The 23,914-nt window shown below is 37.3% G+C and overlaps 1 protein-coding gene across 5 annotated transcripts in view; it reads left to right on the forward strand.

The window, feature by feature from the left end:
• Positions 1 to 23,914, forward strand: part of SLC12A7 (solute carrier family 12 member 7) — a 79,118-nt gene that overhangs the window by 28,148 nt on the left and 27,056 nt on the right. For all 5 annotated transcript variants that reach the window (XM_077179586.1, XM_077179593.1, XM_054641868.2 and 2 more), the window contains exons 9-15: positions 2,845 to 3,012; positions 4,396 to 4,494; positions 5,156 to 5,213; positions 18,859 to 19,033; positions 20,839 to 20,957; positions 21,660 to 21,758; positions 23,633 to 23,752. In XM_077179586.1, coding sequence (XP_077035701.1) covers positions 2,845 to 3,012; positions 4,396 to 4,494; positions 5,156 to 5,213; positions 18,859 to 19,033; positions 20,839 to 20,957; positions 21,660 to 21,758; positions 23,633 to 23,752 — 838 coding nt within the window. The remainder of the gene's footprint in view (positions 1 to 2,844; positions 3,013 to 4,395; positions 4,495 to 5,155; positions 5,214 to 18,858; positions 19,034 to 20,838; positions 20,958 to 21,659; positions 21,759 to 23,632; positions 23,753 to 23,914) is intronic.

The raw sequence follows: 23,914 nt of genomic DNA on the forward strand, positions 1-23,914 counted from the left end.
TGCCAGCAGGCTCTCACCTTGGTACTAGCTCCTATTTTTGGGCTGTTCGAGTGTACTGGATAGCACTGGTTACATCCTGATGGTCATTCTTATAGAAGTTTCCTGGTGGCTCTTCTGCATTACAAAGCTGTACTTCCATTTACTCTTACCTGTTGTTTTCTGTCTTTGAACTGGTTTTTTTTAATCCATGTGAGGAGATTTCCTCTTACCCAATGTCTCGTGTAGATTCCTTGGGTGAGGAATATTTTAATAACATGGGCAATATAGATGGACTGATCCAAGTGGATTGCCTTCATTTATGTTTACCTCAAGGAATTTGAATACTTCTGACAATTTTCTTTTGCAAAAGCTGAGTTGAGGTTTCCCCAGTTTTTCAAAACTAAAGAAAAATTGTGAATAACTACTAAGTTTTGTCCGAAATAAAAAATAACTTCCCTGTTTATTGCCTCTATCAACTGCTATTGTTGCTATTGACTGTTCCTGTAGAGATGCTGCTTATGAGTCCTTAGTTTCTGTGTCTCCCTGAAACACTTTTAAATTAAAGAAATGGCCTTTCATTTGTCCTTGGGTATCAATACTATTTCATGTCAACCTCAGGTATTTCAGTGTTCTTGGAGATTTCAGGCTAAGTACTGCTTTTCCTGCTTTTGAAAATATGCGCTCTGCTTCTGTTCGCTGATTAACATTTCTCTGAACAAGAGCTATTCCATAACAATACATTTCACTATCCTAGTTACACCTAATGCTAAAACTAGGTGTCTTACTTGCTGAGTGTGAACACACATTCTGATATCTAGCATAAGCTTGAGCTCTCGTGGCAGAGATTTCTCAAGGAGAATTTTCTTTCACTTGATGAATTTTCTGCCTTGTGTGAAGACTTTGAAACTGTTCTGGACATTAAAGTTTCTTGAGCTGTGACTGGCAATATTCAGATGCCATGACTGTCTCAGGAAGTGTGCTAAGTCCTCACACCATTTATTTGGCACTCATATAGAGTAAGTATTCATCCCTTATATACCTTCGTGAGTGTTGTCCTGACAATAATAAATCATTCTGGAAGTGGGTGACTAAATAGGCCTATAACCCTAACAGAAATTATGCAGTTCTGTTACTAGCTTTATCAACATTGTTCTGATGGTGGTAGCATGTTGGTCTGATACACTGTACCTGTTCTTGTGTATGTACCCTAAATGTTAGCTGCTAGAGGAGCCTTAGCAATCAAGGAATGGTCCTAGAAGGGTCAAATGTCTGGACTTTTCTGAAAACTTATTATTTTTTCTCACCCTAACTTTCAAGTCCTCTTGGATTATCACTTTTGGGGAAATGAGCATAGGAAAGCTCTGTGTGACATGTTATGAAATGGGAAAGTGATTTCTATTCAACAAAATATCTAAGCCGATTTTACCCATGTGCTGGCATGCACAGTTCTACAGTTAAGTTGTATGCATTGCAGTGCTCAGGTCATTGTCACTCCTGTGTCATGCTGAATAAAGGACACAAGCTGTTGAGTGCTTATTAAGAATTTAAGTGCTTTTGATTGGCAGTTCAAACTGATGTTTTGATTTTCTTCTTATGTTTCACAGGGGGTAGATAGATGCTAATTTGGAGATCTAGTCTTATTTTACATCACTCATCTCTGCGAAAATTCCTGAAATTTAAAATTCTCTTGTTTCATTAACTTCTTATGGCTTCAGTCCTATCTCTAGATCAGTCTGTAACTCCTCTTCATTTGATTGTAGTGATACACATATCATTCCTTAGCAAATAATACTTATTTTCAATCTTTGCTGTGCTTTCTCTTCTGCTTCTCATGCCTACTTCCATATAGGTTACCAATTGTAAGATTTTAGAAAAAAATCTTGGTATGAGTACCCTCTCTTTGGCCACTTATGGTTCAAAGTCCATCTTCTATTGTGCTCAAGGTTACTTTTTGCTATTATAAAGGCTTAGAATACTGTACTGGAATTCCCTAGAGTTGTTCAGGATGTCTGAAAATTGGCTATTCAATCATCCTGGCAGTCCATGGAAATTGTTTATTTCCTTGCTGTAAAATCCTTTGCCTTCTTGACAGGTCAGAAGAGTATCTACTTTGTTTTTTCACATATAATAGGACAACTTGTCTCAATTTCAAATAAGAATCAGTGTGGTCTGTTCTCACAATCTTATCAAAGTACACAACCAGTGTTTTCCACAAATGCAAGCTCTCAAAATTTACTCTTTGACCTATCACTCTTCAAACAAATGCGCTTAGTTTGCTGGGGAATTTGAGCCATATTCTGCTGGGGTTTCTTTGCTTACCAGTGATCTTCTGGAGTCTGGTTATGCTGCTTTTGTCACCATGTGGAAATCTTTTGCCATTAACAGCTGAATCCTGAACTGTTATGCAGGATTCTTCTGTACAGGTGGTGTCAAAGAACTCAAATTACTGTTAAGTAGCATTTCTTTTTCATACTGCTCCTCAAAATACAAGAATAAGAAGTATTAGTATATACTAAGATTCCTTGAACCTGGAGATAAGTTTCCTTATTTTTTCCCAATAGAACATCTGTGTGCCTGTGCAATGCAAGTGTACATTCTACAAATGCATTAGAATTTAATTCTATAATTATATTTTGCTTTAGAGGAAGAGAAAATTTTGCAGGACACATCTCACACTACGCCATTTTTACTAGCATGGGCTGGAGTTACATAATACCTGTTACAACTGGTATTAATCATACTGGGAAATGTCATGATTTTTGTGTAAGAAAAAGGCATCTGATTCCTAGGATTATTGCATTCTCACTAACTGATATCCTGAAACAGAGAGGTGACACTGATTTTGTTTTTTCCCCCACCTTGTAGATAATCTCTGGAGTGCCTATTCAGAAAAAGGATCAATAGTTGAGAAAAAAGATCAGCCATCAGTTGCTGGATCAGAAGAATCAAAAATGGGTGGACTTCCTTATGTTTTTACAGATATCATGACCTACTTCACAATGCTTGTAGGGATTTATTTCCCATCTGTGACAGGTAGACACAACTTTTTTTTTTGCATGAGGATGTGTATTTGTATCTGGGAAAAAAAATTCATGTGAAATTTTTTCATTTTCATCAATCTTATGGGTGACTCATGCTGTTGCAAGTTTCTGTGTCTGAGGTTATGTACCTTCTGGTGCTACGGAGACATTAGTCATGGCTAATGACTTTTGGACGTTATAGGACTCAAACAAGAAATCTGTTTAAGGGCCATTTCTATAAAGAAAGCAAAACCCTCATGTGTTACTAAATGTTTATTCCAAATAAGGTGCCTTTATAACACTTTAATCTTCAAAGGCTTGAGAGAACAGTTTAATATTAAAATGATTCTTCCAGTGTCCAAACTGCCTGGTTAACTGCCTGGGGTTTGTTCACATGTCCAATATTTTGCCACATTAACTGTGTAGACTTTTTTGTCAAGCCTAGACTAGTTGTATTTCATTTTCCTCAGCTCATGCTTGAATGAAAAAACAGACGTTTTTCTTCTAAAGTCCCAGCTGAAGTAATTGTAATATCAAGTAACAGAATAGAATTCCAATAAGAAGTTGCAGCACTGTTTGGTAGTTTATTATGAAGTGGAATTATCTTTGTATTCACTGTTTGAACCCCACTGCTCCCATTTGTTAACATCAGACTCTTACCAACATTTCATCATATCTGACCTCATGGTTATTGTTTTATTCCATGGAGTCTGACAATGTTTTTGCACTGGAACATCTTGACATTAGCTTCCATATTTTTGCTTCCAGTGGTTAGGTCAATTGTAGGAGAGATGGCAGAATTAATTATTGTATAGATTTCTTTCCCTCCTGTCACTGTATGTGCTACAAAATAATTCGGTTCTCTTTTTAGATTCACACGCGTACGTGTGATTTTTCTAACCATTCTTTTTCTTGCCTGCTCCTTTCTTTTTTGCTTCTAAGGCTTTATTTTTTAGTTTATTGATTTGCTTGTTTACATCTGCTTGTTATTATGATGGTCTGTTTAGTAGAAAGTCAGTGCGTTAGGTCATACTGGATAAATTGCCAAGTCCCTATTAATTTGTAACATCCCTTCCAAATAGCAAAATTGCTACTCCTTGTATTTCTTCATTTCAAGAATGATTCTGAGGTAATACTTGAAAAACATTTTTTTAATCTGTCTTTTTACTGACCTTTATAGGATTTGCTTACTCAAGTGGGTAATAACACAGATTTCTGAATAAAATGAAGGTATAAATTGAGGATTTGTGCAGGATTATAATATGCTTCTGTAGCCTGCTCCATTGGTAATCTTTGAGTTAAAGTTGGTTTAAAATTAGATGTTCTTATTTTCTTAGTTATTATCATGGAGTTATTATTAATTGGTTTTATGACATAAATTTTGTCTCTTTTTAAGGTATTATGGCAGGATCAAATAGATCTGGAGATCTAAAGGATGCTCAGAAATCTATTCCTACTGGAACAATTTTGGCTATTTCAACTACATCTTTTATTTGTATCCTTTATACTGTGACTTTTTTCTTAGTCTACATTCTGTAGATTCTGTAGGTATAACAGGTTTTTCACTGGAAAATCATTAGTTTCCTGACTAGGAAATGAATGAAATCTAAACTGAAAAGAAATCTTTGATATTTGTCTAAAATACCAGTATTATTTATAAATATTATGAAAATATGTCAAATTTTATTAATAAATATAGATATTCTACTAGTGCTTCAAATTCCAGTATGTAATTGATGGTTGTAGTCAAGTGATCTGAAGGTTTTTAGCATTAGGCTTCTGTTGGCAGATTATTGTCATACTCAGTATAACCAGATCTTAAAGGAAAAAAAACAGTAATAGTAGTTGTCGGTCCTTCAAAACCTACAGTACACAAGTACATGCTTATTTGTATGAGAAAATGCCTGTTCTATTGCATGCTATATGAGCTGGCTACTTCCAATACTTCACAAATCACTGTGACATACAGTCATAAAGAACATAAACTAAAAAACCGTAGCAGGGAAGAACTAAAAAAAAAAATAAAAAAGCAGCCAGGAAATACACACACGCGCTGCATTGTCATGGACATTTTTATTTCATACCTTGGTGAAGAAAGGTGGGATTTCTTCTATGTGATTTTTTAGAGAGTAATCTTCCTTCAGTCTCAGTAACAGATCTCTCCTGTATAGTGTTGTTTGGCGCCTGTATAGAAGGTGTAATATTAAGAGATAAGTAAGTAATATTCAGCTTCTAATATTACATGGAGTATATGTAATCATATGTTATATTAATAGGACTTATTAATAGGCTCTTGTGTGAAATATCTATATGGTATATATTTCTTTTACTTAGTTTAAAACTGGAGGGAAAGCATGTCTGTCAAACTGAGATGGCTGCAAAAACTGGTCCGGTTATTAGACTGAATGCCTTCAAGAAGCAGAAGCAGAATCTAAGATGAAGTTGAACCAGCCTAATGAAATGTTCTTGATGAAGAAAATCATAATTAGTATTTGCAGAGCTGATGGATGGGGATAAGGGATAGTACTTGGAGAGAGTTAATAGGTTTTTGAGGAACAAAATTTAAAATTTGACAGTTACATGACTAGGGGAGTTAGTAAGAAGACTGCAGTGCACCATCAGACCCATAATTTTCACTAGACTATTTTTTGTTTTAAAATTTGAGTAGTACATCAGGAGTCATGTCTATTTTCAACCATGTAGTTGCCTGACGAATTTAAGGCATATTATGAAGGGAATAAATGTGATGGACACGAGTATGAAGAGAATCTCCATATTTTGATCAATTTCTCCATTAGGAGAAGTTGGTTAATATGAAACTGTTGTCAGGTTTCACAGTTGTTTTCTTGTTGGTGTCTGGTTCTCTTTCCTACTGAGGCCCATGTTTGCTTATGGTGATCAAACAGTGTCATTGGGGTATTGTTTAAAAGGTGGTGAAGTTGATGTTGAGACAACTTATTTCATAAGTCTAGAAGGATAATCATAAGTTAAAAGCTGGATTCTAATCAAACGAATAGAAGAAGCAGCAGGGGGTCCATGAAAGGCTTTTGACACTCTCTCACAGCATCCTCATAGGAAAAATCAAGAACTGTGGACAGTGAGGTGGATTGAGAAGTGTCTGACTGGCAAATCCCAGAGGGTCATGATCAGTGGCAGAGTCTAGTTGGACGCCTGTAACTAGTGGTGTCCCCCAGGGTTCTGTACTGGACCAGTGGTATGACCTTGTGGCCAAGAAGACCAGTGTAATCCTATGGGAATAAATCATGCAGACTCCATTTTCTTCAAGATGGAAAAGCCATTTCTTTATTCACTTGTGTGTGGCTCCAATTGGTTAGTAGTATTGCCAGCCAGGGGTCTATGTACAAATCACAGACAGGAGGGGACTGCTAAGGAACATGTCTCGAGCTGTTGTATTTTCCAGCATCAGTCTCATTACATGGTTATGACAATGGGAAGATGCCAGCAGCTCACATCCCAGGCAGCAGACAAAGAACTTAATGTTACAACTTACTTTAAAAGTTTTTTGACCAATCGCACAAAGCAAAAGCATATTGACAGTAGTTCTATCCAACCACTATAGGCACACATACCTTTGGTTAAAACAATGCTTGCTTATTTCAAATACAGTATCTGCTTGAAAGCCTTAAAACACAATGCACAGAGCTCCATTACTAAGCTTAGAACTTCCTAATATCTGGCTAGATATACTTTTCTGCAGCTTAGGGAGTTATTCTAGACAAGGATTAATAGACAGACCATTGTTCTATTTGTCCTTACTTTTCTACTTCCCATATAAGTTTTTCTGCTGACAAATCTTATGGCTACTGCTTAGCTCTAATTGCAGTTCTGCTGTCTCTGAGGCCTGTCTTTTACAGCTTTCCCAAAGCCCTCTGATTCTGAGGATTCCCACAATTCCTCCTCTCGGTTCAACTAAAAAGGAACCTTCATAACTGTGTTGTTAACTATCTTGTGTTTTGTATCTTTACCATAATATATCTGCTTATTACTTACTTAAAGCATTTCTTTGCTCACATCAAGCATTGCTATATTGCAACACAGCAATTTTAATGCTGTGAAAGTCTAGTCAGTTCAAAGGGCATAAGTCATGTCTGATAACAACAAGTCATTGTTTTTAAAAGTCTCGCCAGTTCCAAGGTCTTAATTCAAAAACTTCCTCTATGTCTATACCTTCATTCACTGTCTCTGTAAGATTTTGAGAACTCTCTGCAAATCCATTTCCTACCTCTTTCTCTTGTATTTTAAAAACTTCTTTGATAGTTTTGTCCATCATTTGTCACACACACCAAAGTATGCAAGATATCACTACTAGTATCACCACTAAAACACCCAACACATATAGACCTATTTTACAAAGTTCCCTTAGCCAAGGTGCAAAGCTCCATGCTTTGAACAAATCATCTAACCATGACCCACCATCTTCTTTAATTTGAGCTGTTAAATCTATCAGCTTTTTTATGCTTTTGTGGGTGGATTCAGAATGATCAGACAGGTTCATACAACACAATCCTTCAAATTCCTCCAACCATGTCCATGTACCAGTAAAAGAAAATCAATTGCTGCTCCATTTTGAAGGGTAGCATGCCTAACACTGTTAACATTTGTCAGCATACCACTGATTGCAGTGGATGTGGCATTAATTTGTTTACTCAGCCAACATCCAACCCAATTTATTTGTTTCAATACCATTGCTGAAGCCAGTTGGGGTAAAAACAAACCTGCTGAAACACTTTTCGCAGCATTCCAACGCATGAAATCACTCTTACAATTCTCATCATAGTGATGAGTAGATCTTGTTCCCCTATGTTTCTTCTTAATGACTGCTTTAGCAGTAGGTGCAATCACAGTGAGCATACCAATGCTACATGGGCCACCTTCAAGGTGTGATGGAATGCTCTGCCAAGCCCTATCTCCACAAATGAACCAATATCTTTTTGGTAATTGTCATGGATATTGGTCAGCCTGGGAAAGCACATCCCAACTGTTTGAATAATTACACCAAAAACTTGAATTTCTCTATGCAAAATAATGGGGAGTGACATTGTACTTTGGAGGATCACGTTCTCGCTAATTGTTAGCTGTAAATGTAAGGCAGAAATCCATTGTTAAAGAACCAAGGATTTCTAATTCTTGGGGTTCAGATACTGCTTTGGGAAGTTCTTTGGTCCAAATGTTCCAATTCAATACAGGATTGCTCCCCCCATTGTCAGTTTTGCCAGGCTGACTATTGAATTGCTTTTTGATCAAGGGCAAATCCTTTACTGGCACACCGACCAGACAGGTTGAGAAAGGCTTTTCTGGTTCTGAGTTAGGCAAACATATGGTATCTGAGCCTGCTGCCTTGGCTAAGGTCACCCAAACATTTGTTTGTGGTTGTTCCACAGGTAGATCTGCACTACAAGAAACAATTAAAACCAACCAACACCAGCATATCACTTGATTTCACTCCATCCTTTTCGTGAACTAATTTTTGACAAAAAATCCTTCCATATATATCAATTTAAAAACTTTGCTTTTGACCTTGAAATAAAATTTGAAAAGCCAAAAGAGGGAATCTACAACATAACAAAACCCACGCTTTTGCTAAAAATTAGGTCTATGAAACCAACAATTCATACATTTATAAATAGCATAAAATCAGAGTTTGCAAGTTCCACCGATGCACCGATGTTCAAGGAACATCAGGCATGACCCGGGATCTCTCTGTTTGGCTCACATCTGCGTACTTGCTTCTACGGCCTTGAGCTCGTCAACATGTTCTGGGGTGCGGTACAGCTTGATGTTTTGCACTGGGACCCACTTAATTCCTGCACCTATAGAGACAGAAGCATACCCCAAGTGATTAATTGGAAAGGACCTTCCCCAAGTGATTTGCCCCAAGTGATTAATTGGAAAGGACCTTCAATTTGTCCTGTCTCAGGGTTTCTAATTAAAACGGGGGGATTTTCTTTCAGTTTCACCTGTGTGTTATTTGAAAAATGCCTAAAAATTGGTGGATTGGGTTCTGGAACAAAGCTGTTTAAAAAATTTAAAACATATAAAGTTTGTCCAACCTCATCTGTGGTGTAACCTCTACTCCCCCCTTCTCTTGATCAAGAATGTATTTTAATGTCTGATGTGCCCTCTCAATAATTGCTTGACTTGTGGGAGAATGAGGAATACCAAAGATTTGACAAACTCCCCAATCCTTTAAAAACATGGCAAATTTTTGAGATATTTATGCAGTACTATTGTCGGTTTTTACTTCTTGGGTGCACCCAATGAAGCAAAAGCTTGCAAAAAATGGTGACAGGCATTACCTGTTTCACCTCTGTGAAGGGAAGCAAAAACTGCACCAGAGAATGTGTCCACTGAAACAATATTTTTAAATTTACCAAAGGAAGGGTATTTAGTGATATCCATTTGCCATAACTGCAGGCTTTGCAAAATTTGCGGGTTGACTGCTCCTGTAGAAACAGAAGGCTGCACAAACTGACAGTCAGGGCAAGTACTGATAATAGCTTTAGCTTGACTTTTGGAAATTTGAAACATTCCACAAGAGCATGTGCATTTTGGTGAAGAAAGGCATGACTGAGTTTTGCTTGTTCAAAAATGTTTGGCAAGATGTTTGTAATAACCACTGTCAGTTTGTCTGCTCTTGCATTTCCTTCCACTAAAAATCAGGAAGTGAAGAATGAGCCCTGATGTGAGAAACAAAATATGGATTAGTTCTATATTGCAAAGTTGTATAAAGACATGAAAGCCAATGATATAAAGTGTCATAACTAACATCCTTTAAAACTCATCCTTCTATTCTTTTAACCACATTAGCAACATAAGCAGAATCTATGATTCAATTAAAAGGTTGTGGAAATAGCTGAAAAGCCCTAACCACAGTGACAAGTTCAACAGTCTGAGGAGATCCTTCTATGTCCGGTCAGCTGTCTGTCTCTGCCCAGACACGTGTAGGATGGTTCTGGGGCAGCCCGTGCTTCAAAGGACGAGTCTGGACTCTTCAGTTTTTCAGTCTTCAGATTGTTTATTATTTCTTATCTACAGAATTTTCTTTCTGCCCAGCAGAGGTCTGACCTGCAAGGCAGCCAAGGGCACTCTGACCACCCACGGGGCGGTCGTGTCTTTTTAGACTGAAAACTACGTACATCATATTTACCTTTATTTCCCAATACCTTTCACCCATATTAGCAAGTGCACCTTCACCATGGACCAATCCCCAAGTGCCAACATCACCACAGAAAATGGATGACAAGAAGAAGAAAGAAGGACAAGACACGCCCTGATCCCTCCATCCTGTCTCCATAACCCCCCTGTACCAAAACCCTAAAATCTATATTTCACCCTGTAAATACATCATTTCTGCACCATTCATTCCCAAGTGACTCTCATGTCCTCAAACAGGTGGCACATCCCTAGAGGGATCAAAGTCAAGCCACCAGACGCTCCTGGCAACATTCCAGGATTTCCGAGCCCCCCAAGGGTTCTCTCAGTAGCTCTGGACATCTGGAGTGATGTGCTAAGTTCCCACACTTCTACTGTTTGAATATCTGATTCCCAAGTTTTATTTGTCTGGTTCAACCAAGTTACAACTGATTTGTGACTTTTGCCAGATCCATCAGTGAAGAAAGATTATTGCATTTAAAGTTCTTCACTTAACATATGTTTCTCTTTAAAACTCAATTTTGCCTGAAATAATTTGTGAGCCAGGTAATGAATAGAACAAATACCTGGGAAGTTTAACAATGCATACTGCAAATCATCAGAATTTAGCATTGCCCAATCAATATAATCTTTTTTCAGTGGTAAACAGATAACTGCAAATTCTTGACCTGCTAGACTTAACAATCTTGTTCTGGCCTTAATTACAATTTTTGCTGTCATCTCTAAAACTGTAAAAATAGTCTTTGGAAACCTATAGGGAAGAAAAACCCATTCTATTATCAACAAAGAATCTCTCTGTGAAGGGTCCCATTGAAAAATGAGACCAAAAAGTTGCATTTTTTTCTCTTCAAATTGAAAAAAAGAAAGGCTTTTGTGGAATACAGCGATGAGCTTGTTGTCTTTGGAGAGCTTCCATGACCTTGTCAAGGGCTGCACGAGCTTCAGGTGTTAGAGATCTAGCAGAGTTGATGTCACAGCTTCCTCTCAATAAATTAAAAGTTGGACCCAGTTCATCATTGGTAATTCCCAAAACAGGCCTGACCCAATTGATTTGTCCTCCAAGCCGTTGTAAATCTTGTAAGTTGTTGACACCAGAGCTGTATCTTCTGTGGTGTAATTGTTTTTTCAGTCATCTTCCATCCCAGATACTTCCAGGGTGGAACTTCTTGGATTTTGGTTATAGGAATTTCAAGTCCAGCATTTTGGACTTCAGGAACAACACTAGCATGTATTTGCTCCATCTCCATCTGTGTTGGAGCTGCAAAGAGCAAATCATCCATGTAGTGTAGAATCATGGATCTTGGATGCTTCTGTTGAACTGGAAACAAAGCTTATGCAACAAAATATTGGCAATGATTTCCAGTGGAATCTCTGCCTGGGTTCTCTTCAGTTGATGACTGGAACTGAAAAAGCAGTCTTGGAACATCATCAGGATGAAGTGAGATGTGGAAAAAAAGTCCTTTAAATCAATGACAGTGAGAGGCCAGTGATTTTGGATCATTGATAGAGGATAGAGAAGGAACTCTAGGTTGAAGAGGTCTCATGTTTTCAGTCACTTCATTGATCTTCAGGTCATGAAGCAACCTCCAGGAGTCCAATGTCTTCTTGTGGATGATGAATACTGGTCAATTCCAGGGACTGGTCGTGGGTGTGATGTGACCTTGCTGTAATTGTTCCTTTACCAATCTTTTAAGAATATTTAATTTTTTCTCTGTCAAAGGCCATTGATCAATCCATGTAGGATGATCAGTTTTCCAGTTCAGCTTTAAAGTGGGAGGTTTCGACGAGGTTTCCATCACAGGCCCACTTCCAGTTTTGTTCCCCATTGGGACAGGACATCTATCCTCCAGACAGTGAGAGGCTTCTGAACAACAAAAGGACGTACTGTCACTGTCATTCCTTCAGAACCTGTAATGTTAATCATGGGTGCACTTTGCAAACACACAGTAGCACCTCCAGTCCCTGTGAGGGAACCTGCAGGAGCTACCAAATCCCAATCACTGGGCCAAAACATGTGAGAAATTACAGTGGCATCTGCACCAGTATCCAGCATGCCTGTAATGTAAATTGTTTTGCCATGGTGAGTCAGGCTGCAAGTTAATTTTGGTTGGTTAAGGTCTAAACATTGCACCCAAAAGACCTCAGGACCTGAGATATCAAATGGCACAGACATAATTGAATTCTTTGGAAAGTTGTTCTGCTTGGGTGTATTCATGGGTAAAAGAAATGCAATAACTATAGGTGTTTTTGGAGGAATTACCAAAGGAGCATTGCATGCAAGAGCTAAAATTACTAGCTCTTCATTACAATTTACTGACATAACAGCTGGAAGGACTGAAAGTCCAAAAATTTTGTTGCTGGCTTTGCCTAGAATCAAAAAACTTGTCTTTGTTGAAAAAAACCTGTTAATTCCAGTAGAAATGCTTTCGTAACAAAAATTATTTAAAAGATGTATCAATTTTCAGGAGGCCAATTCGAAACTTGTACCTGAGGGTATTGGGCTGGGACCATTTGAGGAATGGTTGACTGAGGGACAAATTATTGAGGTACCAATACCATTTGACTGGGTAATTGACTGTAAGGAGGAACCACTACTTGTGTCAAGACTCTTTTTGAGTTTAACGACAAAGGTTTGCCACCAATGTCAAATTGAGAGTGACAGTACTTAGCAAGATGCTTCCCTTTCTGACATTGAGGGGAAAGTTGTTTGGATTGTTTTTTAGGACAATCCTTTTTGTTTTTGTAGGATTTTTTTATAGGATTGTTTTTGTAGGACAATCCTTTTTCACATGTCCTAGTTTACCGCAAGCAAAGCAACAAGCCTTTTTATCAGAGTCCAACTGTACAGTACCAACAGATTTTTTAAAAATTTTTGTTTCTGCTTCTAAGGCCTTTTCAAACTTTTCCATTTGTTGTCCCAAATTTTCTCCCAAAGATTTTGCCATACTATCTCCCAATGTTTTTCCTAACTTTTCTTGAGCTTCTGCAATCTGCTTTCCAAAATCATTAACTTGCACATTAGCAAGATGCTGTGGAGAGGTGAGCTTACTGCAAGCTGTTAGCATCTGTGTTACAGTTGGAGGCTGATCAGGTAAAGTTAAAATAATTTTTCTACATTCTTCATGATCATTGACAAAAGCAGGGTTTTCAATAATACAAGAATGAGCTTTTTCATCTGGACATTGTTTTTCGACAGCTTGGGTTAATCTATCTAGGAAAGAACCAAAGGATTCTAATTCACCTTATCTGATAGTAGTTTAAGCATTTACATAGGTACCAGCTGGCTTAACTGAAAACAAAGCTTTTCTAGCAGCATCTTTAATATCTGTGAGTACTGTCTTTACAGTTTACATCTTTACACTTTACATCTTTAATATCTGTGAGGCTGAGGAAATTCCACTGCCTGATTTTCTGGTCTATGGAAAGGTGGATCACCTGCCATTTGGGTAATATCTATATTCTCATAAGGTGAATTTTCATATTTTTCAATCAATTTATTAAAAGTTTTTTCCATTGTAATTCCCATAAAAGATACTGTGAATTGGTTAAGATCAGGGAAGCCACATTTCAACAATTAGCAGAACTTAGTCATAAGAATTAAATATGCTTTTCAACACATTATTAAAATAAAGAGAAGAAAACCCACTTTCTTTCAAAGCTTGATGGAGTTCTTTTATATCATGGTGAGAGTTTAATATTGTGGATTTACATCATTAAGACCACATCTTACAGGTAAGACAAGGAGTTGTTTATTTGAATCCAAATATTTTTCTAAGTTTTGATTAATATTAGACCAATTAGGTAGTTGAAATGTAAGGTTTACCTCTGATTTAGACTGTATTTTGTTTTTCCCTCTCATCACTCCTGTGTCTGATACAGAAGAACAGGTAGTGTTGTCACAGCAATCAGCTGTCCCAGGAACCCTGCCAAGAAGCTCCAAGCTCTTGGCAGTAGTGTTGGCACAGCAACAAGCTTTCCCGGGAGCCCTGCCAGGAAGAGTGGAGGACGAGAGGTCCACATTCCCAACAATGGCCCCCCTGCTGGAGGTAGCAGCTGAGGAATGTGTTGTATTGGTTACAGGAAGAAAGCCAGAACCTACTAAATCACGTCTCAATTAACTAAATTGGGTCTTTTTAGATCCACACAAATCGGGCTGCTCTCGAGCTGCAGATCCCAAATTTGTATTTGTGACACTTTCCAATGAACTGTTACAGGTTCCACACCATGCCCCTGACAATGGGGATGCAGCTGGAAAACTGTCCACTCACAGCTGCAATCTCAGCATGCTTTCACCACCACCCCCCCCCCCTCCCCCCCCCCCCCCCCCCCGCAGCACAATTGAGACGGGCTTCAAGGCTTCTAAATGATCTGTGTCTCCACAGAAATTTTCCTGAGCTCTCCTGCTTCCACCCCATTCATCTTTCTGGCCAGAGCCATCCCAGCCCTGCTCAACCCCTGACTGCTGCCTGCCACCTCTGTCCTGCCCCCTGCCCACTCCTCTGCAGGCAGAGCCAAATCCACCAGCTATAACCAGAGGCTGGGGTGCTAAAAGCACTGAAAACACTGGAAGAGGCTTTGGGGAGGAATTAGTATGAAAAGAGTTCTTGGAACTGCAAAGCAATCTTCCTGCCTGAGCCCAATCTGAGGGAGTGACTTCCTGGGAAGGGGAAACTGTGGCAGGGGTGTCCCCCACAGCCCCTCAGCCAGGCAGAGTGGATCCAGAGCTCCCCTTGGCAGTGTCCGCCTGCACAACTTCAGAACAAGATCCATCCACAACTTGTTCAGAAGAGGAGCAGGGCACAGAAACAGCAGCCCCTGTTTTGCAAAGCTTCCCCAAACTCTCATCTCCTGGACCTGTTCGACTCCCAACCTCCCCAGAACATGACTGCCAGCCCCCCAAATTCTTGGAACACAACAAAAATCCCAAACGCTTTCCCAGGAATTCTGGGGTCCGGGGATGGATGATTTCACATAGGAATGAGAGGATGCCTGGTCGCAGCATCAGTGATGCAGGGAATCCTGGAGGAAACAGAGGACACAACTGAAGCTGGAAGCTGATTTGATTCCCCTTTCCTGGGGATCAGGTTGCTGTCCACACTGCCTGAGGAAATCCTGTACACGTCAGGAGAAGGGAAGGAACCCCAAACAAAACCCGAGATCCCCACGGAGGAGAATGAAGAGCCAGCACCACTCAGAATTAAAGTCTCAGAACCAGGTGTTCTGTTTTGGTGTTCGAGAAAGTCTCTATTACAATCATACTATTTACAGCTCTCCATTAAAACTCTGGAGACAGGCATTAGTTTGACCAAAGTCTCTTCCTTTTTGAAAGAGACTAGATTGTAAATTTTCCAGTTTATCTGATCCCAGAAATCAAAGGTGAAAGCAGACTTCAAGTCTATATTTTAAATACTTGCTTTTACCCAGATTAATAAGTCTTAGTTTATGTTTTAAGATGTCTGAATATCCTTTATCCTGTAAAATTGTCTCAAGCTGGTAAAAGATACTCAATTCTGTTTTAGATAGATTGTTTCTCATCTCATTGCCCAGAAGCCCCTGAAGTTGCTACTCATCACTTACAATATCAGCTAGAGATGACAAAGGGAATGGTCCATTCCTTCTATTAACAGCCTGGGCCTCCAGCAACAGCACTGTCCACGGTCTTCTTTTTTATTCCTCTAATCTAACAGTCCTCTTCACAAAAGAGCACCATTTATCGCTGGCCAGGGGTCTCTGTATACATCATGAACAGGATGAGACTGCTAAGGAACGCATCTCGAGCTGTTGTATTTTCCAGCATCAGTCTCATTACATGGTTATGACAATGGGAAGATGCCAGCAGCTCACATCCCAGGCAGCAGACAAAGAACTTAATGTTACAACTTACTTTAAAAGTTTTTTGACCAATCGCACAAAGCAAAAGCATATTGACAGTAGTTCTATCCAACCACTATAAGCACACATACCTTTGGTTAAAACAATGCTTGCTTATTTCAAATACAGTATCTGCTTGAAAGCCTTAAAACACAATGCACAGAGCTCCATTACTAAGCTTAGAACTTCCTAATATCTGGCTAGATATACTTTTCTGCAGCTTAGGGAGTTATTCTAGACAAGCATTAATAGACAGACCATTGTTCTATTTGTCCTTACTTTTCTACTTCTCATAATTTTTCTGCTGACAAATCTTATGGCTACTGCTTAGCTCTAATTGCAGTTCTGCTGTCTCTGAGGCCTGTCTTTTGCAGCTTTCCCAAAACCCTCTGATTTTAAGGATTCCTACAAGGAGCTTTCTTACCAATTACTTTATTTGTTAGTAACAAGTTGTTATCCTGTATTGATTGGTCACTGAAACTCCCGGTGTGTACGTGCAGGAAATGTTGCTTGTGAGAGATAGTTTCCATTTTTCTATCTAACGGTGTAAAAACAGTTTATACAGGTGCTAGTTGTTTTTCACCCAGGAATAGATTGTTATGTTAACAAACTGCTCACACCAGAATTGCTTTCGCACAGGAATTTGTAAAGTGCTACTTGACAAGGCCAGCCACTGATTCCAGGAGACCAGGCCTGATCTTATGAGGCCTTTCTTTTATGATTTTTCTACCTTACTGCAACATAATCCTGGTTTGCATTAGGAGGAAGAGCATTGCCAGTGGGTCAAGGGAGATCATTCTTCCCCTCCACTCAGCCCTGGTGAGATTGCATTTGGACTGCTGTGTCCATTTCTGGACTCCTCAGTACATGAGTGACATGGAGCCTCTGGAGGTCCAGTGGAGGGCTATGAAGATGATACAGGCATTGGTGCATCCAATCCAATTGGACCTGGGCTCTTATCAGCGTTGCCAACCAACAGGAAGAAACAATGGGCAGAAATGATGCACAGGAAATTCCACATGAATATGAGGAAGAACTTCGTTACTGTGCAAGTGATTGTGCACTGGAACAGATTGCCCAGAGAGGTTTTGGAGTCTCTGCCACTGGAGATATTCAGGAAGCGTCTGGACACAATCCTGTGCATTGTACTCTGCTTGAGCAGGGAGGTTGGATTAGATGACCCACTGTGGTTCCTTCCAATATTACTCGTTCTGTGATTCTGTGACTTTTACTTTAAAGTGATATTGCTGCATCAGTGAAAATATCTGTTAGTTTTTTCTTCATCATAAATATAAAAGCCAAATCAAACTGCCTAGGAAATAGTAAATGAATTCTGAAATAAGAAATTAAAGCAGAGCTAAACTCATATTTTTGAAATTTACCAGGCAAGCGGGAGGTGAGGGAATTTTGTAAGCTCTTAGCTATCCTTAGAGCAGGTTGCATTGCAGCAAGAATCTTGAGTCCATGAACTTTCATTTACATTGCTGACAGTTCTCACTTGGCTGAAATTCAGCTGAACAGTAAAGTGTGTGGATTTTCAGTCTAAAGACTGGGTTGTGAGGCTTTTTTCATTATGATGGTCATATCTGCAATGAGAAAAAGTAGGTTGTACATTTTTTCTGTTTTTTGCATCTCTTGAAGTTATTCCTATCCTGTGTTTAGTTGAAAAATAGGCATTAGAATTTGAACTAAGAATAATATACAGTTATAGAAATCTTGTTATAGAAGAGCAATATGGGTTTTATCCTATAATTTTGAGGAGTGTGATTTACCTTTTTTTCTTCTTCTGCTGAAAATAGTACACAGTCATGCATCCCATCTTAGGCATAAGCAAGAATTTGAACACAAGCGTACTATATTCACTTCATTTCTGTGTTTCTTGACCCTATTTTTAAAAGTAGGTATGAAAAGACAAAAACCATTTAATTTTCCCTAATTTTTCTCTTCTCTTATTTCTGTAGACTTTTCCTTTTATTAAGAAAAAACTGAACACATTAGGAAAAAATAATGGTGGTATCACAGTAGAGATAGCCTTAAAATTAATTTTGGCTGCTTACTAACAACAGTAAGATGAACAAGAAAAACCTTACTTGCTTTTAAAACAAAACTGCCAGTTCAAAGGAGGGGGTAGGGTGGAATAATTTTTTTGTAGTTTATTCAAGTAATGCCTAAATTAACATAAAGTTGGGTATCTAAAAAAAAAGTGGAGGTAGTATTGGATGGGACACTCAGGACTGTAATGAAAGCACCTCTTCCTGACTTCTACCCACTTGTTTGCTCTAGTAAATTAAAAATTGCATCAGGTTGCACAACAACCAGAAGATGTGCGAAACTCAAAATGGTTGTGTCTGGTAATTTCTCTACTTATTGTATGTCAGTGTCACACTTTTAAAAGGAAAGGCTAATACTTTTTGTGAATCTCCTGCTTATGCCCCAGGGTATACTTGTATATATAGTGGAACAGATTTCGGCAAACTAGTTCCTAGCTCTTACAAGGATCTGTAAGATACAAATGTACATACTCCTGCTACTGTTTTATTCAGAAATGATATCCAATAATTGCTATATCTGCTTAGAGGCAGCACTTAATGTGAAGTGATTATAATGTCTTCTTTAAAACAGCACAATAAAGAGAGATTGCTTGGTTGGGAAATCCTATAGTGCATACTGTAACACAGTGTTTGTTGTCAAAAAGTGCTGCTGTCCAGAAAGATTGAAATGTGGGTGTTGAAGCTATAGTAAAAGTTATTTTAATGCTTACTGATTCTTTTTTTGTTTTGTTTTAATTATTTTTGTTTCCCTTTTCTTTCCTAAGGTTTGGAGAAGCAGTTAATGGAAATCTGGTGGTTGGTACACTAGCCTGGCCTTCTCCATGGGTTATTGTGATTGGTTCATTCTTTTCAACATGTGGTGCTGGTCTCCAGAGTCTCACTGGTGCACCCCGGCTATTGCAGGCCATTGCAAGAGATGGCATTGTACCATTTATTCAAGTGAGATTTTTTTTTGTTCATGTTGTTACAGTATTTTGAAAAAAAAAAATTGACACATTATTTCAGCTGTTCCTGTAGCATGTGAAGAAAAGATTTGGAGCTCAGTTCTATTTGTGTACAATAACTGATCAGGCTATTGTAGGACAAAGTTTGAGCTTCAATATTTTTGTGCAGTGCAATTTAATTATATTTGATTTTACACATAAAAGTTGGTGGTTCCAAACTGAGAATATAGTATTCTATAAATGGAAATAAATGAATTAAGAAGCAATTCATAACTGAACTTCTAGACTCTAGGCTGTGTTTACTGCTCGTATTTGTGAACAGAGTTATTTAATCTCACTGTGGAACTGCATAAAACTTCTCATATTACAGAGATGAAATTCTAATTTTTATTCATTTTTGTAAGGTAAATTAAGTCAGTAAAGATGTAACAATAGAATTCTATCCCATTACTCCAAATATGAAGATTTGTTCCAAGTGCATGTTTTAAGAAGAAATAAATCAGATTTTTCTCAAAGTAAGGGAGCTGGCAAACAGAAGATGATGAGAGAATTCTTGCTGGGCTGCCTCTGCAAAACCTAAACTACACTTGAGTTAAAAATAAGTAAATAAAACTCCAAATGATTATACTGTCTGGAGAGCAAAGCTCTGATGTGTATGGTGAAGTCTGGAGTTTGAAAGCTTACCTCAAGACTTGCAAGACTATCTGTAACAAGAAATAAGTACACTAAATATGCTACGATGGAGGGACTGAGTAGTAGTGGAGTTTGACTTGTCAATGGAAAGGGGCTGTAATGGAGTAAGTTGTAAGTTCTGGGTAGTGTAGAGAAAAAGAAACAAGAAAGATTTACTTTTGCCTGAAGCAAAAATTTGGCAGAGAGAAGGTGACATGATTACATGTCCTGAGAGTTAGACTTGAAAGGAATGGAGAATCAAAAGGAAAGATTTGTGGTTCGGGAAGTGAAAGAAGGAGAATTGAAGAGAAGCAGGATATTTAGAGGATTTGACACTTGAGAATGCACTTGCTGTTTTGGAGTGATACGGTTACTGCATGGATAATCAAGGAAATGGAAAGAGATTATTATAGAAGCAAGACTGACTTATTTAAGAAAAAAACTCTAAAGATTGAACCATGAGTAGAAAAGAAAAGGATTTTAATAAAATAGTAGGAAAATTGATGGAGGACAGGAAGCTAAAAGAAGAGGACAGCATGGAGAATGAATGAGGTCTTAATTTCTGTATTTGTATGGAGGAATATAGAGGAGAATAAATACCACTGGAATCTCAGGCATTTTGCCACCTGTCATCAGTATGGCTGTAGAGAATTCTCCACAAAGGAAATTACCACATGCAAAATGTTTTTTGGTAGGGCACTGTGCAGGATCATAGTCTTGTCTAATTTCTCTTTAAGGGTCAATATTATGTTGGTAAGTACTGAATTGACACCTAATTTCTGTCTTACAAAAGTACTGGCCTAAACTATATTAGCTTTTCACTAGGCATAAATCTCTTATGCATATGTTTTTTAATTTTCTTAAGAATATTTCAATGAGAGCTTCCATAGGACTTCAATGTTATGTAGTCATTGCTTACTTTAGTAAGCATATTTCATATTGGATATGTGTGTTTTGCAATTTTAATTTTGGCTTTTCACAGGATAGATTGCATCATTTTCCTTTGTAACTAATAACTACTTTAAGTTCGAGTTAGACTAAATAAGTTAGTTCATGATTTGCACCAAAGTTTATTACTGTATAATGAACAGCTTTCCCTAATCTTACTATGAACTTGAATTGAACTAGATATTTGGCCATGGAAAAGCAAATGGAGAACCAACTTGGGCTCTGCTTCTCACTGTTGGTATTTGTGAAATAGGAATTTTGATAGCCTCATTGGACAGTGTAGCACCGATTCTTTCAATGTAAGTATGAATGTGATGTTTTATGTTCTTAAGTTAAATATTTTCTATTAAAATTAACTAGGTAATTATTTTTCTTTTTTAAATAATACATGTTGGACTTTGTTTTCTATCAAATTATATTCCTATTTGATCCTGGAGATAATATGAAACAAAAAAATGTTTTGACTGAACTAATTTCTAGGCATAAAGAAGTTTTTCCATGACAGAGGTCTGGAATGCTGATAAAAATATGTTCAAATTTCAAAAAACTTGGATTTTAAAAAAATAATTACTGCTATTTTACGTCAAGTGCATCTAACAGAGACAGACAAGATTCAGTCTTTTAAAATATGAATAGAATTTTTTTTAAATTTATTTTTTCCAGAACATGATACCATCTGAGCCACTATAGAAAAAGAAAAAAATTAACTCTGTCCCAGCCAAAAATGATACACCATGATTGTCAGTTAGTTGCCACGTTTGTCTCCAAAATACGTCTTTGAGCCTCTATATTATGATAATACGATATTTTGAGGCCTAATATTCTGTAAGCAATATTAATATGTGTTTTGTGTTCTCTTGGCCACTGTGAATATAGTATACAGAAAACTGTATACTAGTATACAGGAAACTGGACCTTTCCTTTTTTGGATTGTGTTTATATTTTAATGCACATCTGCCTAGTATGTTTCTCATTAGAAAATGCTCTTCCTTTCTTAACAGGTTTTTCCTTATGTGCTATATGTTTGTAAATCTGGCTTGTGCAGTTCAGACGCTTTTGCGAACTCCCAACTGGAGACCTCGTTTCAAGTATTACCACTGGTAGGGAATATTTCTTCATTCAGAAGAGTTAAAACTAACTATACAGCCCTAAATTTTTAATTTTATTGCAATAATAAAGCAAAATCTCCCTTCTGACTTAAATGAGTTATGATTCATGCACTCAATAAGAGCATAAATTGTTTTCATGTTTTTAGAATAGCGCCATAGTAACAACAGTAATCATGAAAATGTGTGGCTAATATAGATGGTTTGGAAAAGGGTTACAGGATGACATTTTATTCTGCTTAGAAGCCAAGACATTTTCTGTGGGAAAATGAGTATGAAAAACCATGAAATCTGCCTTGTATATATACTTAAGGAGAACTGGTAAAAGTGTTCAGGAAGGTTAGGACAATTTTTATTTTGGTTATGCAAAAAATACACAAACCTAAAACTTCTACAGAAAAAAGTCTCATTCAATACACATCCATTGGTTCATTGATGATGTGATGACTGGTTTTAAAATATGCTTTGGACATTGCATTTGATAACTGAAGTAAACAAACCCTTTAAAAAATGAGTAATACAGAAGGTGAAAGTGTGGGTTTTTTTGGTTTAATCTTTTTTTAACAGGTTAAGAATTTAAACATCTCAAACTAAGATTGGGAAACTTCTTGATTTTTTTCTAACTGTATGTTAAAAGTACATAGCTTTATTAAAAAGAATTCTATTGAGAAATTTTACTGCTGAAATAACCTTAAATACTAGAGCATTTAGTAGATAAGCTGGCGTGATTTTGGGATGTAAGAGTTACTTATGGCTTTTCCTTTTAAAGAGTTGAGTGAAAACAAAATGTTGCAATTTTGGCTTTGATAAAACTTGTTGAATCTGCTCTGTAGTTACATACTAGTTTGACACCTAACCCTCCAAATACATACATTTGGCAACAATTCATTTTTGTATTTTTCTCAGAGACATCAGTGACGCAGCTGTGTGACTACCTCTAGCCAAAGCAGGTGTTGGAATGTTAGCAGGAATTGGGGTGGCATTTTCTTTTCTGAGTGAAAGTAGAGTCTTAGATTAATTCAGGCATGAAAGAGCAGCTGTTGTTTTTTTATACAAACTACAAGACTGATGTCCTCAGAACTTGTAGAAAGCATTCCCTTAGTTTAAATTTGAACTCAGTGCACTAAAGTACCAAACTAAAGGTACCAACCAAAGTTAAATATATCGACACCCCGTCAAATATAGTCAAAGTTAGCTGTAATTTGGAAATTGGGTGAAAACTAATTTGGGAGGTTGTATATGACTAAAAGTATACACAAAACTGTCGATTTTGAGATGATTTACATCTAAATTGGATAAACGTGGGCAAATCAGGCATATAGACTTAAGTTTGGAAATTATTTTGTAATTTTTTCAGCTTACATTCATTCTTCTTCGTAACCTTTAGAAGATTGTTTTCTGTATTCTATTGACTTATGTTATTGGCCAAGAGACAGACCACAACAGAAGTGAAGAATAGAATTGATGAGTCAAATAGAATTTAAACTAATCAACTATTTTTGCTGGAAGTAACAAAGTTGTTTTTTACTGTTTGAATTTTTTAACTTAAATTCAAATCAAGAGTAGTATGTGATAATGTGTTTTGAAACTGAGTTTACTTGGAGGTATTAAAGTTTCAATACTGTATATACTGCAAATGTAGTAAATCTATTGTTATATCTAATTTAGATGCATTATTTATGTCACACAAAGGTTCTGAATGCAATTTTTTCATATAAGCTAAAATTGGGACAATGCATTTTTTATTTTATAATAGCTAAAAAATAGACTTTGAAGGTGAAAAGTCTTTCTGGAAGTTAAATAAGAAATTAACTTTGTAGAACATTTGCATGCCTATTAAAAAAATGGAAAAAAATGGTTTCTTTTAGGACTCTTTCATTCGTGGGGATGAGTTTATGTCTTGCCTTGATGTTCATTTGCTCTTGGTACTATGCTTTGATTGCCATGCTAATCGCAGGATGTATATACAAATACATAGAATATAGAGGGTAAGACCATATATCTTATTTATTCTATATTTAATATCTTTACCATTCAGCAAAAAGCTCTTTTGTATAAAACAGATACAATTGAAGTAATAAAGTTCAGAGTATTCTTTGAAACAAGGTAAGATCTGATCTCTGTTAAGGGTTGTAAGTTTTCTGATTTGA

Source organism: Agelaius phoeniceus, chromosome 1 (assembly GCF_051311805.1).
Source record: "Agelaius phoeniceus isolate bAgePho1 chromosome 1, bAgePho1.hap1, whole genome shotgun sequence".
Taxonomy (NCBI): domain Eukaryota; kingdom Metazoa; phylum Chordata; class Aves; order Passeriformes; family Icteridae; genus Agelaius; species Agelaius phoeniceus.